This window comes from Notothenia coriiceps, unplaced genomic scaffold (assembly GCF_000735185.1).
Source record: "Notothenia coriiceps isolate Sejong01 unplaced genomic scaffold, NC01 NC01_scaffold00004927, whole genome shotgun sequence".
In the NCBI taxonomy this organism is placed as follows: Eukaryota; Metazoa; Chordata; class Actinopteri; order Perciformes; family Nototheniidae; genus Notothenia; species Notothenia coriiceps.
The window spans coordinates 71,735-89,155 of NW_011337628.1; the positions used below are offsets into that span (position 1 = coordinate 71,735).

At 40.3% G+C, this 17,421-nt stretch overlaps 2 protein-coding genes across 4 annotated transcripts; one reads left to right on the forward strand and one right to left on the reverse strand.

Moving 5' to 3' along the window:
• Positions 1-1,045: 1,045 nt before the first annotated feature.
• ubxn1 (UBX domain protein 1) lies at positions 1,046-5,828 on the forward strand. Of its 2 annotated transcripts, none has more exons than XM_010767942.1 (10): positions 1,046-1,106; positions 1,710-1,774; positions 2,511-2,564; positions 2,764-2,891; positions 3,391-3,478; positions 3,636-3,827; positions 4,269-4,320; positions 4,421-4,543; positions 4,681-4,864; positions 5,268-5,828. In XM_010767942.1, exons 2-10 carry the CDS (start codon positions 1,716-1,718, stop codon positions 5,306-5,308), a joined length of 921 nt encoding a protein of 306 aa, XP_010766244.1. In that variant the 5' UTR covers positions 1,046-1,106; positions 1,710-1,715; the 3' UTR covers positions 5,309-5,828. The 2 variants fall into 2 exon arrangements, with proteins under 2 accessions (XP_010766244.1, XP_010766245.1); XM_010767943.1 differs by lacking the exon at positions 1,046-1,106 and adding an exon at positions 2,296-2,314.
• Positions 5,829-6,625: 797 nt separating this feature from the next.
• On the reverse strand, positions 6,626-15,441 carry LOC104942688 (pre-mRNA-processing factor 39). Of its 2 annotated transcripts, none has more exons than XM_010767944.1 (15): positions 15,372-15,441; positions 13,762-14,003; positions 13,215-13,340; positions 12,986-13,104; positions 12,668-12,835; positions 12,251-12,431; positions 12,061-12,165; positions 11,715-11,832; positions 11,163-11,317; positions 10,523-10,649; positions 9,827-10,098; positions 8,920-9,098; positions 8,758-8,832; positions 7,772-7,943; positions 6,626-7,274 (listed from the first exon to the last, which is right to left on the reverse strand). In XM_010767944.1, the coding sequence occupies exons 1-15, from the start codon at positions 15,427-15,429 to the stop codon at positions 7,206-7,208; spliced, it is 2,166 nt and encodes a 721-aa protein (XP_010766246.1). In that variant the 5' UTR covers positions 15,430-15,441; the 3' UTR covers positions 6,626-7,205. The 2 variants fall into 2 exon arrangements, 1 of the variants encoding a protein (XP_010766246.1); XR_798042.1 differs by lacking the exon at positions 6,626-7,274 and adding an exon at positions 8,503-8,581 and having other exon boundaries at positions 7,862-7,943.
• Between the last annotated feature and the right edge of the window lie 1,980 nt (positions 15,442-17,421).

Genomic DNA, 17,421 nt, shown 5'->3' on the forward strand with positions numbered 1-17,421 from the left:
TTGAACACCCACTGATAAAATCATTCAAGATGGAGAGCAGCCAATAAGTAAAGCCATCTATAGGCAGCATATCAAATCTGCCTTCTCACTCATAGGCCTTTCTATGCACTTTGTCACTGTTTCCTGCCTCTGCGGTCACATTTTACAAAAACTACACATCCAACTAATTGAAGACAGATTCAATTATAATTAAATGCTAATAACTCAATGGAGAGGAAATAAAACACAGCTCTTAAACTCAAGAAGCATAGACAAGTCTTTGTATATAACACACCACAAAGACACATTTAGATAACATTGAAAACAGTAATTTAAGAGATCAAAGCTAAAAAGGCTAAAATACATTAATAAGCAGTGAATGTGCAGTAAGTGCAAGAAGAAGAAACTAAGTACTATTGATTTAGTAAAGGGCTGAGGCAAACAGAGAACTGTTCGGCCTTGATTTAAAAGAACAGAGATTGGCAGCGGACAATGTTCCTTATGATAAATAAAAACTGAATGCTGCTTCATCATGTTTAGTTTTGTCTCTGGGGAAAGAAAGCAGAAAGATTAAAAATGTGTTTTGGCCCAAACCATATGAGACAAAAACATTTGTGAATTCAGTTTTATAATACAAAATGTGATCAATTAATATTAATAAATTATGATGTATTGTTATGGAAAATACAAACGTTATTATTATTTCAATTGCAATCCAAAACCAGGAAGTAAACATGGTAAATCAAAATTGATCCCCTTTTGTTAGCTGAGAAGCTAGATTAAAGTAATGAACACATAAACGTTTCATAAGTATAGTTCAATAAGGATATAATACTATTCTGAAGTGAGCAGTTTTGATTAATTCGTATTTGTTCTGTTGGCGAATGGCAGTTAAATATATTCTGATGTTGATAATGTTGTACTCCATAAAAATATTGGATACAATTTTGTTCTGGTGATTAAGTAAAACTACTGGGTACTTCTTCTAACTAACTGATTATTTAATAAATTGAAAAATGCTCAAATTGTCCGTTAAGAATGATCGCAACAAAAAAAACGCTTTTCTCCTTCGGTGCTGTTTGACCTATGCGGGCTCCCCTACAGTTGAAGCGGTGTTGACTTGATGTGTGAGTAGCTAACTAACGTTGTCTCCATGAATATATTAGCTAATATTAACTCTGTACGATATACAATAACATATATGTGTGGCTTTACGTGTAAATACAAACACACATTAATAGTTAAAGTGACGGAGAGCTTATAAGAGTTCCTGGTCATTTCTAATCGAGCTAACAGGCGAGGCTTCTCAGCTAGCTTTCGCAATTCGAACGTTAGCCACATTAATGCTAATTTCAGCACTAACAACGATTTGTATTATAGTTAATAGGAAAAATAAGAAGTTATACTTATGATATTAAATACTTACAACTACAGATCACTGGTTAACATGTATTGTGTCAGGCTGCTGGCCGAATACATGTTAATATCTGTTTCCATAGTGCTATATTCTGACTAACGTACCATGGTAATGTTAATGTGAGTTAGCTCCTTTACACAAAAAGCCATGAGCTGTTGTGTTGACTTAAGATATCGATTCATGGTATCACAAAAGGGGCTTGGCTAAATATTGTGAATTACTTTATTATTCTTATTAGCAAATCGCAGTAGGGTAACAACAATATGTCCAATTGAAAGATGATGACTGTGTTTGTCTGTACAATGTGTTTCAGGTCAAAATGGCAGAGCTAACAACACTAGAGAGTCTGATGGAGATGGGCTTCGACAGAAACAGAGCGTGAGTGATACCAAACCCCAAAAATACATCCTGGCTAATTTAAGTCTTAGATTTGAGACGACTTTCAAGGAAGTGAAAGTGAAACCGGCTACGTTTTATAGATTTGATTGGACTTTTAAAAAAAATTTTTTTTTATCTAATGTCTTAATTACTCCCTAAATGTTAAAATTACAACCTTAAATATTAAGGACTATGGGAACTTGGGTAGATACCCACCTGGTGTTGCTGTTAAAAATACATGACTGATTGAATGTTAGGAAAGAGTATCTGTTGTATAAGAAACAATAGGTCAAATACAGGCAGGCTATTTGTAACTTAAGAGCAAACAACACCAGATTCCCAATGGAAGATATGAAGGGCTGGATAGAAACCGGAGTGTCACAACCTTTGTATTGCCAATCGCTTGACATACAACTATCATATTTTCTTATAATGTAAGAAAGAAATCAAAATAAATGTTTAGAAAAAAGGTTCACCAAAGTATTATTTCAAACCGTCCATTCTTTTTTTTTTTTAAATAGGTGTTGTTAATGCAATCAGGTAAGCCAAAATGTATTTAAAAATAAGGGCGTTTTTCATTTAGTTCTTTATGTAAAATGTGTTGTATTGTAGGCGCGCCGTGTCCAATCTTTTGTTATTATCGTATGGCCACAATGTGCTACATACCATGGGATCCGTAGCTATTTATTTCAATAAAACTGTGACATTATAATAAACCTGTCTCTCCTGTTTTCAGGGAGAAGGCGGTAGCCAGCACAGGGAACCAGGGAATAGAACAAGCCATGGATTGGTGAGTGACACACACACACGAAACATATCAGTGTTGAACTATACGCGTGGACACGGTCCTCTATCATCACCGAAGGTCGCACTCTCACGTCTGTCTCCTAAAACCCGCCTGTGCTACTCTTTCCCCGGCATACTATGGACTCTTTTCCTTAACAAAGTAAGTTTGCAGCCCTCATCTTTACTGTTTGTTTTCTCCTCAGGTTAATGGTACATGAGAACGACCCAGACATCGATGAGCCCTTCGTGCCGCCTGTAGGGAATGTGGTGGGGGGAGCAGCCGTCACCCAGTCCCCCACAGACGAGCCGTCAATAGCAGACCCCGCTGAAGGTAAGGGAGAAGCAGACATTAAATCCATCTAGGCATGCATAAAATGACACCTTCAATTTGTAAATGTAAGGTATATAGTGTCCTTTTGTGAATCAGGTTGACGCATGGGTTAAAGGCAAAAACATTATAGTTAGCAATGAGTTATTTATATCAGGATATGATATTATCCATGCTGCTCATAGCCAACCCTGTTCAATAGCATGTTTTTCCATCTATAAGCAACATCTAAACTCTAACTAAGCCTGGCTGTCCCAGTTCATTTAAAATGAACTATCTATGAGTTCAGTTAGGAGTCAGGAGGTTCAATGGTAGCTTCACTTGATTCTTTTCTCTGTCAGTGTTCAGTGGTGGAGGTTTTCTGCTTTGTGGTGTAAGGTGTGTAGGTTAGCAGCATTATACTTTTAGCTTTCATTCATGGTTGACATTGAAACCCCACACAATACAACACATCCCTTTTTATCTTCGTTCACTTTCTCATGTCCATTTGTTTGGTCTGCAGGGACAGCAGGTGGAGACGGCAGCATCGATGTTGATGACCCTTCAAAAGTGCCGTTGTCAGAGGAGGAGAGACTCGAGCAAGTGAGAAGGTAAAAGTTCAAACAGCTATTCTATATTTGATCACTTCAAATAGAATCTATGGTCATGAGTTTGGCAGCCTAAGAAAAATAGAAGGACTTTATTTTCTGTTTATTTAACCCTCATTATATAAAAGTGCTAACATCTTTCGTCTGTTTTTTTATTTAGGCTAGAGGAGCTGATGCGGCTGAAGCAGGCGGAGAGACGAGAGCGAGAGCGGGCAGAGGAGTTGGAGCGGGAGAAGCAGCGGAGGAAAGACGGCCAAGAGCTGCAGCATATTCGCCAGAAGCTGCAGGATGATGATATGAAGAAACTCAGCGATCAGCGCATGAAGGAGAAGATGGAGGACAAAATGGCGAGGTAAGAGATTCATGACAACACAGTATTATTATTATTATATCTTTTTACACTCGGTAGTAGTAACAGCACTTTTCATTGACCACAATCTATGTTTTAACAGGAATTAAAATAATAATGTACTTTAACATCTCTAGAGGTGTCCACTCTCCCTTCTTTTTCTTTCAATATAAATAGTTTCCGAAATACGGAAATGACTATTTGCAGTCTTATCTCTTCCTCATTATAATGTATGAGTGCAACAAAAAAAAAAGAACCAATTCAAAAACACTGAGCGAAGACCAGAAATGAGTGACATGTTCAAATGCAGTCAGACAGAGATGCTTTTAGGTTAAATCAGCATCAAATTAGTCGATCTAACTCGACAACACTCAGCCACTACGTTTGCAACTACTCTAAGTATTTAATGCCTGTTACTGTGGGCGTGTCTTTTTTTCCCATCAGGCAAAGGGTTAAAGACAAGATTGCACGAGACAGAGAGGAGAGAGCACAGAAGGTAAGCCCAGCCATTGTTCACCTCCTTCCTTGTAACATTCATTTAGTTTAATTTGCTACTGATGTTGGAACCAGTAACAACTTATTTTCTATCCATTAAGTTTGGAGTTGTTTCCCCCGCGAGCACGGCGACATCGTCCCAACCTGCCCAGCCCACCCCCCCGTCCCCCACCAGTCACGGCCCTCCACCCACTAAGAAGGAGTATGACGAGTCCAGGATACAGGTACAGACACACACACACACTCCCTCACAACACTTCAGCAAGACAATAATTCAAAGTTGTGTAATGAGTTGTTAATATTTCTCAATTGCCGGTTTTCTTTCCTCCCCCCCGTTCTTTTCGGCTTCTTCCCGCTGCAGATACGCCTGCTGGACGGCTCCACCCTCACGGCCGTGTTCAAATCCCAGGAGCCGCTGGCGGCCGTGCGCGTCTACGTGCAGGTGAACGGCAACACACCGGAGGGTCAGGACTTCACACTGCTGTCCCCGTACCCCCGCAACGAATACACCGAACTGGACATGGAGAAGCCCCTCAAGGAACTGGGTGAGCACCGGGCGTTTACTCTTATGGCTCTACGAAATGTAAACTATTCGAATGGACCTTTTTGAATGTCTGTTCTCATTTCTCTCTTTTCTATTTCTTTTATACAAATAGTACAATACTTATCATACTAGTTAGCTAAAGAGAATCAATAGATGTAGGGTTTAAACATTTTTTGAAGAATTTTAATGTTGATCTAGAATTAAATTCCAACACAATTAATAAAGCGATATACTATTCGTCACAGCCCTAAACATTTTTTTTAATTTAATCTCAGTGTTTGTGACTCGTATGTAACAATAGTTTTTGTATTTTAGTGTCTGCATGGACCTTAAACTGTCCGCAGCTCCACACACTCCCAGGTTCTGACCTTTTTGTTCTGTGTCTCTCCTTTGTGTCTCTGTAGGTCTGGTGCCTTCAGCTGTGCTGGTTGTTATCAAAAAGTGAGATCAGGAGGGTCCGCTCTGTGAGCCTACCTCACCACTTCCACTGCAGAAACACAGGAGACACAGGAAGCAGATTGAACCGGGAACAGAGCCTCCACCTTTCAGTATCACTCAGCGAGCCAGCTAACTGACCTGAAGCAGAGAGGAAGCTGTGTGTAACTACTTTAAGAAGTGTAACTCACTGACTGCTGCCCTTTGCCATGCTGGGCGTGTAGATTGTTTTGTGTGCTATGACTTATGGACTTTTAATTCAAGTGAAGATAGCTGGCTTCTGACGGATACTGATGCATTTATATGAAGTATACAGAATCTTTCAATTTTAACCTGATCCTTACAAAGCAAAGTACCACGGAGACCTACCCGATCGCTTCTGAAAGGGCCTTAAATTTGATCTCTTGATCTTCCTGATTTTGTCATGCTCTACTTTGCTAGTTTTTTTTTTTATATAAGTTAAAAATGTATGGACGGGTATGTCTGCATTATCACCAAGAATCTACTTAAATAAAGCTGACTCTGAGAAATATGATGGTGGACTGGAATTTCTAAAAATCACTTATTCAACCTTTTTTTAAATAAGTCTGTCAAAGAATTACCGTGAAAAGACTCAAAACCGTGATTGATTGCATACACACCTGGATTTTGGGTCTGAAAGTGTTCCCCAAAATGCACTATTTTACACTTGTCTGCTAAAAACTACAATGCCCAGCTGTTGAAGGGGAAATTATATAGCCTTTTTACAAAATGAAACTAAATGTGATAGCCATAACTACAGATGTAATTCTTCAGTAGGATCAAATAGTTTGGGGGTTAATTGAAAGGAAATGAAAGAAACTACAGTGAGACAATTTAACATTGTTGAAGTCATTTCATGGGATTTGTTGACTGAAAAAAAAAATCAGTATTCTTTTAACAAATGTATTTACCACATACAACATATTGTGCACACTTAACACGGTTGTAATGTTTTGCAGCCAAAATATTTATCATGTTTGACTTCTCCTAAAGATATAATGCGTGGTAGATGTTGGGGATTTTATTGAACTATTTAAAATTGGAACATGCTTAAAAATACTAGCGAGCATCTGCAGTACACTTGTTTAGGATATTAGACATCTAGTGAACTGGAACTCTGACACACAAAGGACACACCTGACAGAAATGTATTATCAAAGGGAACAGGGGAAGATCACAGCCTCTGTAACCCACCTGCTTTAAGATGATTAAACTGACACAACTTTATGATGATGACATGTTCCTGCTGACATGAATTGGAGGCAATGCAGTGAACTCTTTCCCAACTATGAAGAAGACGCTGCTGTAGAAAAGAGCAGCACACAGGCCAAGAGATTTATTTTCACAATTAATGAGGTTGATTTATCTCCCTCAGTATGGAAGTACAAGCAAACAGACACGCGACACAAACATCACTGTTGTGACACACTATAAAACACCTTTATATACATTAGAAAAAACAACAAATAGCCTACTCTGGAATGGTACAAAATATTCGATCTCACATGACCTGTAAAGTTGGATGACTTTAAAACCAGAGCGATGGGGCTGGGTTTGCAAACAATTACAAAAATATTTCTGATTAAAATTGAGAGACACTGAGAGTGGGAGTGTCACCGTTTCCTTTCCTCATATCTGCACCCCTCCCTCAGAATCAACACTGAAATGACACAACATGCTAAAAGAGCTCATCTCCCGCCTCTCATTCAATTCATTCCAGGACAGTGAGGCGACTCACGGATGGGACGGAGAGGAAAGGATGATTTGTTTTTTATCATGTGGACCGGCAGGACTGCGTGGTTCAGTTTGTTGTTCAGCTGAGGACTCATCCTGGGTCAAAACGTTTCCTGTGTTTTTTTTTGGTGTCACAGTCACAGTTGTCCCCTTTAGCTGGGAGGATAATAGCCTTGGTTGTAGTTCCAGTTCTGGTATCCGTAGCTGCCGTACTGCGGTTGCTAAAAACAAATCAGAACAAACAGGAAATAAGGTACAAAGAACAAGGGTTGTTGTTGTAAAGTAAAAAAGCAGTGAACATGACATGGCAAACTAAACTGAACCGATATTGCCCGGCTAAAGATGTATATAAAAAAGAGAGAAGCATACAAAACTCATGTGACACTGAAGCACAGAAACTTGAAATTCAACAAGATTACTTTGAGGTTTTGACAAGAACATGATTTATGTTAATAGTGTATGTATATTGTATTAAATGCAAAGCAAAACGTTACCAATAACAACAAGCTCTTTGGGGCAAACCTTCAAACGGCCAAACGTTTTATAGACCCCAATTTCTACTGCCTAATGTCTTCCAGAGTGTCGCTTCAATAGTTGATGTGAATAATCTTTGTGTAATGTGCTTGCATTCATCTGTACAATCTTTATTCCTAAATGCTTCTGTGTTCATGTTAATACTCCAGCCTGAACAGTGATGTGAATACACTCTCCACCCTACCTGGTACCAGCTGCTGTATCCCCCGTATCCGGCCTGAGCGCTGGCGTCAGCGCCCATCACGGGGGGCGGAGGGGTGGTGATGGGGACATGCGGCATGGTGGGCGGATCTTGTGCAGACACAGCAACAGCCGAGCCGTCTTCACTTTTCATCAGCTTCTCTGTTTCCTCATCTCTAAAAGTCACATTTTACAAATGATTTAAATGCATTGGTTGAGATAAAAAACATCAGAAAGGCACAATATCAATAAAATGAAAACTGATTTTAGACTATTTGTGGATTTATATTTGAAAAACTATAAGAAATAAATTGTCCTCAAATCAAATCAAGTTTTATTTATATAGCACATTTATAAACGATTTTTGGTCGAGCCAAAGTGCTGGAGATATAATAAAAATAGCCTACAGTAGAGACACTTTACAGCAAATACGATTGTTCAGAATATCAGTATGAGAAAAACCACACCCTCTATCCTTAGACCAGTGTTTCTCAAACTTTTTCATACCAAGGACCACTTAACCAATAAAAAAACAAATATCAAAAAACACATCGTTTTTCTAGAACAGATTAGAAATCGCCTGAAAATTGTGTGATGAAGGTGTTGCGCTGGGCTATATCATGCAATTGAAAGTGAAACTTAACCTCGCTCCATTGCAGATATATTCCCGCGAGAGTGCGGAAAACTTACATTTATTTATTTATTTCAAATGTGAAATTTTACCAATATACTCACGGACCACTAAGGGGCGCTCACGGACCACCAGTGGTCCGCGGACCACACTTTGAGAAGCACTGCCTTAGACCCTTAGTCCCTAGACAAAAAGCTTTGTTGAAACTCAAAGAAACATAATTAGTTTCCCTTCAAAATAAAAGCATATTGAATGTAGAAAGCTCACTTCTTTTTCTATACATCTAGGAGCTGCAGAAAGTTGCATAACAGAAAGTTGCTAACATCTAAATGACATAAAACAAATCAAACTAGATTTACCCATTCTCTGCTTCCCTCTTGGTTCCGCCCAGCTCCTTCAGCAGTTTCTGGTGCTCCTCGTAGACGGACAGCACGCTGCAGAGGAAGCAGAGACCATCAGGAACAACACTCAGGTCAGAGAGGAAGCTTTATACGTACAGGAGACCTATGTTGACCTCTGACCTCTCTATAGAGTTGCTGTAGTCCTCTGCAAACTGCAGGCCTCTCTGTGAGAAGAGGATCTTGGTGTGTGGGGCGAGGGGAGCGGCCAGGGCTCGCGTCACACACTCCTGCACCGCCTCGGCCGAGGGGTCGCCCGACACCTCCAGCTCCAGCAGGTTCAGGTGCAGCTTGTCGTTATCCTGAGGGAGACAGAGAGCATTAAACACCGGAGTTACTTTGTGTCTTGGGTTTTACCTTCTTGCTTTTTTTTACTCCTGAAGGTACAAGTGTGCTTCTGATCATTAAGTTTTACATTTTCAACCATTACCATTCAAAGTAGACATGGAATATAAGAAGTGAAATGGATAGGGATGCTACTAATGTATTCATTTTCATAAATCTACAAAACATTTGCTGAGACCTGGATATAATAATTGTATTCGACAGGAAGTCTATAAGAAAACCTGAATATTGATTCTACAATGGTAAAGGACAAAGACATCCAGCAACACTCATTTTTAAAGCAGAAATGAGATCATATTCAGCATGATTTCACACATTTTGCTTGAAAACAGTAGAAACAGTTAATAACCTATCAAATACTACCACTACTTCAATGATAGGGAAAGGCATGTTCTACATCTTCAGAGACAATGTTCATGAATGTGATGACTCAGTCTGACTGCTAGAATATAATAAATCAGTAGGTTGGTACCATTAATAAAATAGGCCTACTGCAGTAGAAATGTGTGTATATTCCAAAACGTCAAATCAATACATTCCAACCACCAATACGCAAATTGTTTTATGGAAGTAAATCAGGATCTCTGAAACAGTTCTATAATCTGTGTGGAATCAACGGAGGAAGAAGAGAAGTGTGGACAGCCTGTGATGATCTGAATCGTGTGGGTGTAGCTAACTGTCTCACCGGACTGATCTCCAGCGCCTCCTGCAGAACGCCTCGGGCTCTGCCTGGGTTCCTGCCGAGCTTCAGCAGCAGGCGAGCCAGCTTGATGGAATAAAAAGCGTGTAACGTGGGCTTCTCTTTGGACTCCTCCACCGCCTCCCGCAGCAAGGCCTCTGATTGGTCCAGCTGACCCGCTCGCCTCTCCAGAGCCGCCCTGCGAAGACGGACCACCGCCAACCCCGGGAGCGATTTCTCCAGAGACTCCAGAACCCGGCGTGCCTCCGTGAGGTCGCCTGATAGAGAGAATTTGTTTTGGAGGATATATGAGAATATTTAATCTATTACTGACAATAAGCATCATGTATTTAAACTCTTCCAAATATCCTTAAAAAAAAAAAACACCACACACATCTGACAACATTTTCAATAACTATGAACATACTGAAAAGAGGGATGTAGAGTAAACAAAATGGTTATCAACTTATCTTATTGAACAACAAAGGCTTTAAAGCTCCATAAAGTGCGGTCGTGACTGTCCAACATAAAAAACCCAATTTCACCATGTATGAGAAAATCTGTTCATCTGTAGGTGAAGTGAAAAAAGGATTTCAAAGACATTATAAAGTGGCTGTAAACTATATGAATCAGTAAACAATTAAGTTTTCACCAGAATGAGCTTTGCAAATGTTTTACGAGGAAATGTGAGTTTTGTCGTACCGTGCCTCTCCTCGAAGGTGGCCCACTGCAGGTGGATGTTGGGTTTGTTCGCCAGGTGGACCTCACAGGCTCGCCTCAGAACGGCCCGCGCCTCGTCCACACTCTGCGTCTCCAGGTACTGGTTGTACTGAACGACACACAAGGACGACGTCACACAGAGATCACATGTACAACCAAATGTCTCTTACTCATCTAATCTGTAGGCTCATAAGGAAACACACACACTGGCCGTTTCTCAATCTTGAGGAAACTGGCTTCCAAGCCAATATTTCAAGGATGCTACGTCATCGAGTGCCGCCGAAGGGCTGTTCCAATATCCAGCGTCCTTGGTTTGGGGGTAATTTCGAGGCTGCACATGGGTAGACTTCGCGTCCTTAAAATCCCCACAATGCTTTGCGTACGGACCAATTTCCCCAAATCTGTGGCTGAAAATGTAAGGCGGGGCCTCTCATATGACGCACACCTGCACACTTGCTAGCCTGTTCCACTCTTCGTTTTCCGAATGCCAGGAAGGATTCTTGCCTAGCTTCTGAAGCAAGTGACTCGGAAGACATGTGCTACCAAGCAAGCATCCTCGCGATTGAGAAACGGCCTGTGTTCTCTCGGTTAAGACGGTCACAAACACACTTTTACTCCTTACCCTGATCCAGAACTCCTCATACAGAGCGCAGGCAATCAGACATCGCTCGAAAAGGATGCGGACTTTGTAGTCGTCGCGGGAAACCGCAGTGTCCTGTGTTTCCTCCTGAGGCTTTGCCGTGACCTCTGACCCCTCTGTGTCCACCTGGTCTGGATCTAGGCAGAGACAATGGCGTCAAAACAGTAATATATTTCAAATATTAAAAACACACTTGACCACAATATTAAAAATACATATTCTTCCACTTACCTGGATTGCTTTCTATTAATCCAGATTGTTTTGGTGTGAGTTGCAGAGTTTTCAAGTTAAAGCCCCAAAAAGAGATTTCTCTTTCTACAGATCATGACCCTGTTACCCAATATAAACAATATGACGCTACTTTGAGCATCGAAAGCCGGTTTCAATGTAGTTTCCTAATATCTGAGAGTACTCAGACATCTCTAAAAACATTTCAGCTGAATAGGTAGCTCTACCAGTACAACTGTTTTTTGACTTGGCGTTTATCTGGGCCCTCTGAAGAAGGGCTGGGATTATATGACAGCATGTGGTCACCTTGTTGGGGGTCTTTGGTGTCCGGGTTCAGCTGAGCGATCTCCCAGTCCAGGTAGGTGTGCCAGGCTCTCAGCTGGACGCGGTCCAGGGGCTTCACGTGGAAGTAGGGGCGTTTGATCTGTGGGGCACAGAAAGAGCGATTGAGTAGGCTTCTTTTACCTCTTGTAGAAAAGCTAAACGTTTTTTCTACAATTACTAAAAAACTCATAACATTTAAATGACCAAGCCCCTGGATTGACCAGTTATCAAGCTTTTTGTTTCGTGAATGAATAAACAAAAAAGATGGTGAGGGAGAAACAGCAAAAGTCGAGTTTGAGAGAAGGGAAGGGAACAGAAAAAAACTCACAGCGTCTTCAAAGTTCCATCTCTTCCGGACTTCTCCCTCGTTGTCCTGGTAAACGTTGTCCCTGCGAATCAGCACCTGCTCCCTGATCTTCTGCATCAATTCCTCCTAAAGAGAGCAGAAATTATATTTAATTAATCTATTTTGCGATCACTAAAGAATACATGTTTCAATCGGTAGATGTGTTACTCACTGAGTCTGTGCCCTCGGGGGTTGCGGGCTCTTCCTCCCCGGGCGGCCTCTCCTCCTCTTCCTCCTGAGCCTGCTCCGCTCGCTCTGCTTTCTGAGTCTGACGACAGAACGCCCTCAGCTCCTCGTACTCCTCCGGGGAGAGGACGTCTTTGGGCTCATGGCCGTTCAAATGTTCCTTTAACCTGAAAGTGGGCAGGAGAGGAGGACGGAGCGAGACACAAAATGAGATTAATAGGAGAAGAACAGGAGTGAACAAGTGTTCAAGTAAAATGGGAATATTCGATCAAGATTACAAAATATTATTACAATAGGAAACAAACAATGCTTTTGTGATTTTCTTAGAAGCAGTTTTAAAACACACATTAATGTCCCGTAAGTGTGTGTGTGCGTGTGCGTGTGTGTGTGTGTGTGGTCATACTTGTCGTAGTGGGTGTTGTAGAGCTGGGTGGGGGCTCTGAGGACTCGGTCCAGGACGGCTGCTGCGTTCTTCATGTTGCCCTGCTCCTTCTCCCACTCCACATACAGATCCCAAAGCCGGTCTGAGTGGAAGTCCAGACCTGCCGCTGAAACCCCCTCCTCGAATACACTGGAGGTTGAGAACGGACAATGAATAAGGTATGAAAACAGCTCTCACAAACAGACCCTTTATTCTGATATTTTATCTTCAATTTCTATTCAAACTGAATAAAAAACAAAACAAAAATACAGGTAAAAACAAAGTCTTGAAGGAGAGTACCTGCGAATCCGATCGGGGGACTCGGGCAGGTTCATGTCCAGAGTCCCCAACAGCAGATTGATGTAATGGATCCACAGATCTACACTGAGAGGGATGACCTGGAGACCCTGAATACACACCTGACACAACAAACCACAACATCAGTTTTTAAGAACCAGTGGAAAAAAGCACATATTGACATAGTTGTGGAGAAGAAAAACAAGGCACAGTATATTCTTTCCCGTTTTACCTCCTCTGCTTTGTTGTTGTATCCTGCGCGGCGCTCCAGGTCAGCGTACTTCTTCCAGTAGCCGTAGCAGAGCGGGTAGCGAGCGAGGAAAGCCTCCAGTGCCCTGCGAGACGCTGTCATGTGACTCTGAGCAGAGGAGAGGAAGAATGTTTAAATGTCAAGCGAGGCTACAGCAAGCCTCCAGAGATCGAGTGTTTTGTGACGTCATGGGGAAAAATACCAAAACATTATGTATATACTGAATACAATAAATAAATAATAGAAAACTATAACAAAAAATCTGAAACAGACCAATATACAAAATTAAAACAACCTAACTAAATAACAAAACGTAAAAAATCTTATAAAAAAAAGAAGAAAATAATAAATAAATACAGTTAGAAAGAAAAAGAGAGAGGGAATCAAAAAAATTGCCTTTCAGGGCATTTACAATTCTTATTCTCATTCACTTAATTATTTCCGAGAGAAACATTTAGATTTTCCTACATCCTTCATTGTCACTACACTGATTCCCCCTTCTCTCTCTGGTAAAGCCCCAAACACACACCTCTTGCTCGCAGTACTGCAGCAGTTCGGTCCAGCTGGTGAAGTCCTGAGGATTGTCGTGTGCGGCCTTCCACAGCCGCTCAAAGTCTGCAGGTATTTCTCCCTCCTCGTCCTCTGTAGCCGGGGGCATGCAGAAGGTGGCCGGGTCGGGGCCAACGGAGACCTGAGGGGCCTCGGGGGGGCTGCCGTTCTCTTCGGACATCTCGGTCGGAGGCAAGGCAGGAACCTCAGAGGCCTCCATAGCTGAAGAGGAAGTCAATCAAAAAGTCAGACAATCTACATTTAAATAATGAAAGGGCATAATACAGGGACGCTCCTTTTGAAAGCTACTTCTTTTCCCCATCGTTGTTTTCATCGGAAAAGTTGTAATGTATTTTTACTGTAAAAAAAGAGCAGGCCTGCCCTGACTTTAGCCTTTTTGGCCATTATCCTTTTATTTAAAAAAACGGTCATTTAAATTGATCTGAGGTAACATTTTCATCACAGGCCATGGACTGGCCAAACAACAATGTCTTAGCCAGCCATTTTTTTTTTAAACAACAACTTCAGATAACCCAAAGCTATTTTTAATCAGTAAATAAAAGACTGAGGAGTTGTTTGCTGTGATGTTGCACTCTGAAATCTTGCTTCACTTCTACACGTTTATCTCATTGTGGTCATTTTCTTGAGATGCTGTGGCACAGAAACATAGGATGTTGAGAGGACGTTGAAGAAACGTATCTAAAAAGAATACTACTAATAGAAAAATGCAATAGACCTCCATAGGGAAAAAGGCATTGATCAAATTAATGGAATAAGATGTTATTAATGAACCTTTTTCTGCTTCCTGTACACGTTTGTAGAAAATGGCCAAAACAACAGTGAGTGAAACCCCACATGCTTTAAAAATTATAATAAAAAAACTAGAGGTACAACAAACTTTAAGTAGAAGATTCAGGGTTTGTATTACAGCAAGATCTCTCACGATAAACAAGCAAGGTTAGTGGAAACTGTTTAAAATAACAATGAAGACCAACTCAAGACTGTCATCGAAAAAAACATAACGAAAACATCACGATAATAAAAGAATAAAATGTCATACGTATGTTTTTATGTCACTGTACTTGTTCCTTATTCACCAGACAAACCAGTTATGCTGCTAAAGTACAACACGTACCTTTGGACAAACACACCCAAGAGAACAAAACATTGAAATGCTATTATTAGGCTTTTATTCTTGAATCGCCTCCTGGTTACACCTGCAGAGCTATGTTTCATTCATTAAAACCAGTTTACGGGTTGGAGCTCCACTGCAGCGATGACTACACTACATTCAGGATGTTTTGTACATAATTCAACTAATAATAAGTTAGAAGAAGCTCAACACTTAGTCAAACCCAGGGGGTGACATTTAGTGAGTTAAAGTCAGTGAACACAACACTGTGCTGCTGTTTGGGGCTGTGTGTACTTGAAATCCCGTTAGCTTAGCCTAGCTCCTCATGCTTGTTTATCCTTAAAGCAGATCCAACCGGAGCCTTAACTTGAAATTCTTGCAGGTGAAAGGAAAGCCCAGTTATATCTATCAAATAACGTAAGTGTGCAAAGTATGTTTATTAAGGTTATTGAAAATACCTGAGGACTCTTCCAGCTCCCCGTTGCCGCTCAACTCGTCACAGCCTTCTGCCGCCATGATGGGAAACAACGTCTCGCTGACGTCATTAACATGCGACAAGACACCGATGAACACTTTTAATTCAAACAGCAAAACATTAAACAGCAAACATTAAATCATTAAACTGTGATATTTATCCTCATCTATGCTGAACAGACAATTCATGATTCAACATAATCAATGCACACAGGCAATATTAATAGCACAGACAAAAATGAATCATAAGTGATTAAGACATGATTCCATTGGTCAGATCATTTTATAGTGAGAGATATTTTGCAGTTTCTTAAGGGATTTAACAGTGTAAAGTATTATTATAGTAGCACGTTATTATTTGGCCTTATGAATAAATAATTTATCTATAATTAGTACAACATTGACCATTCTGTGGCGATGCAAATGTCCGCCTGAGACAGCAAAATTAGTGTAATGTTCAATAAGAATAGTTTTTTCTACTTAACCATTTCATAAACTGTTGCCGGAACTTGATAAGAGAGCATGAAACAAAGAGATGCTCTATTCTTTCAATAAAATACTCATTAAACTCAAAACATATTCAACAAATATAAAAACGTTGCCGATATGAACTGTTTTATACTCAATATTTACGCCTATAAAACAATAAACCAGTGTTGACCCCCGTTAATGTAGGAGATCGTAATGAAGTACTTTTTCGTCCATTTGATACAATTGTTTTTATTTCACATATTACAGTTACACAACTATATATTCTTACCATTTACTCAACTTGACTTTATTAGCTAGTATTCCTACCTACTAAAATGTTAATTTATTATTCCGTTTTTTCTCATCATTTGAATGTACAATTGTTTTTAAAAATAATATGACATTTGTTGTTTAAGGGCAGACTCCATACCTTTGAGAAAATGGTAAACCAACAACATAAGTAGGAAAGAATAAAAATTGAGTTCTTTTACATTTGGTCAACTTTATTTTCACTTGGTCTCATCTTTTAGAGTACATCCGACAACTTTGACAGTCAGTTCCTTCACTTCCATTTCCTCCAATTCAAGCCATCACCAACAAAATTGCAGCAACATGTACATTTATGATCATAAAAACAATCGAGCAGACAAACTCAAAACCACTAAAAAGGTCCAACGATCCGACTAGTTGGGACACAATCCAGTCTCCAGAAAATTATTGGAATATTAATCCTTTAATCAAAAAGCTTCATATCAACATCATGAAACATCTTTAAAGATTCAACACCTTAATTAAGATCCAAATGAAGCACTGGAGATGCCGCATGGTCCTGACACCTAGTTAAACATGAACAATCTAAACATCTTTTAAAGTTCTCAATCAAGCTCAAGTGCATTAAAAAGAAAAATATCTAGTAAACAAAGCTTGGAAAATAAATCAATAAAAAAAGGAAAGCATGTCAACAGCATCATCCGCACACATCAGTGGTTCAGTCCCCGGAAGCGATTCCCACTGCCAAGTCTGTTCAAAAGAACGCCTGAAAATCCCGTCTCTGTGCACCAGCTGAACGACCCGAGCCCTTCCATACTGAACGATGAATTATTTCCATGCACATACATTTATCTCCGAGGCCACATAGGAATGAACTTGCAGCTAAAAAAAGAGGCTTTCCATTTGATGGCACCAATAAGTTCAGCAGGATGAAAGTAACATGTGAAGCCCGACAGCTGATTGTTGGCAAGCCCTATCCAAAATCTATGAAATGTGGCACGAGCAAAGAAGGTCGAGGTCTGAGCTGAATGAAGTTCTTGGCTTTAAAGAGGGGTGGAATGCATGTTGAGCGCAGTAAGTCAGAAACAGATAAGAGGAAATCAACAGCAGGTGGGGCGAGTCCGCTTTGACCTTCATTTTAAATCCCACAGTGATCTTTCTTCTGATTGGATGGACAACAACGTAGAAGATTAAAGAAGAGTGCCTGCAGGTTTTCTTTCTTAACCCAATGGACTCTTTACCATTACATTATTTTTTCTCAATTATTATCTATTTGAAAAATGTGACAAAGAT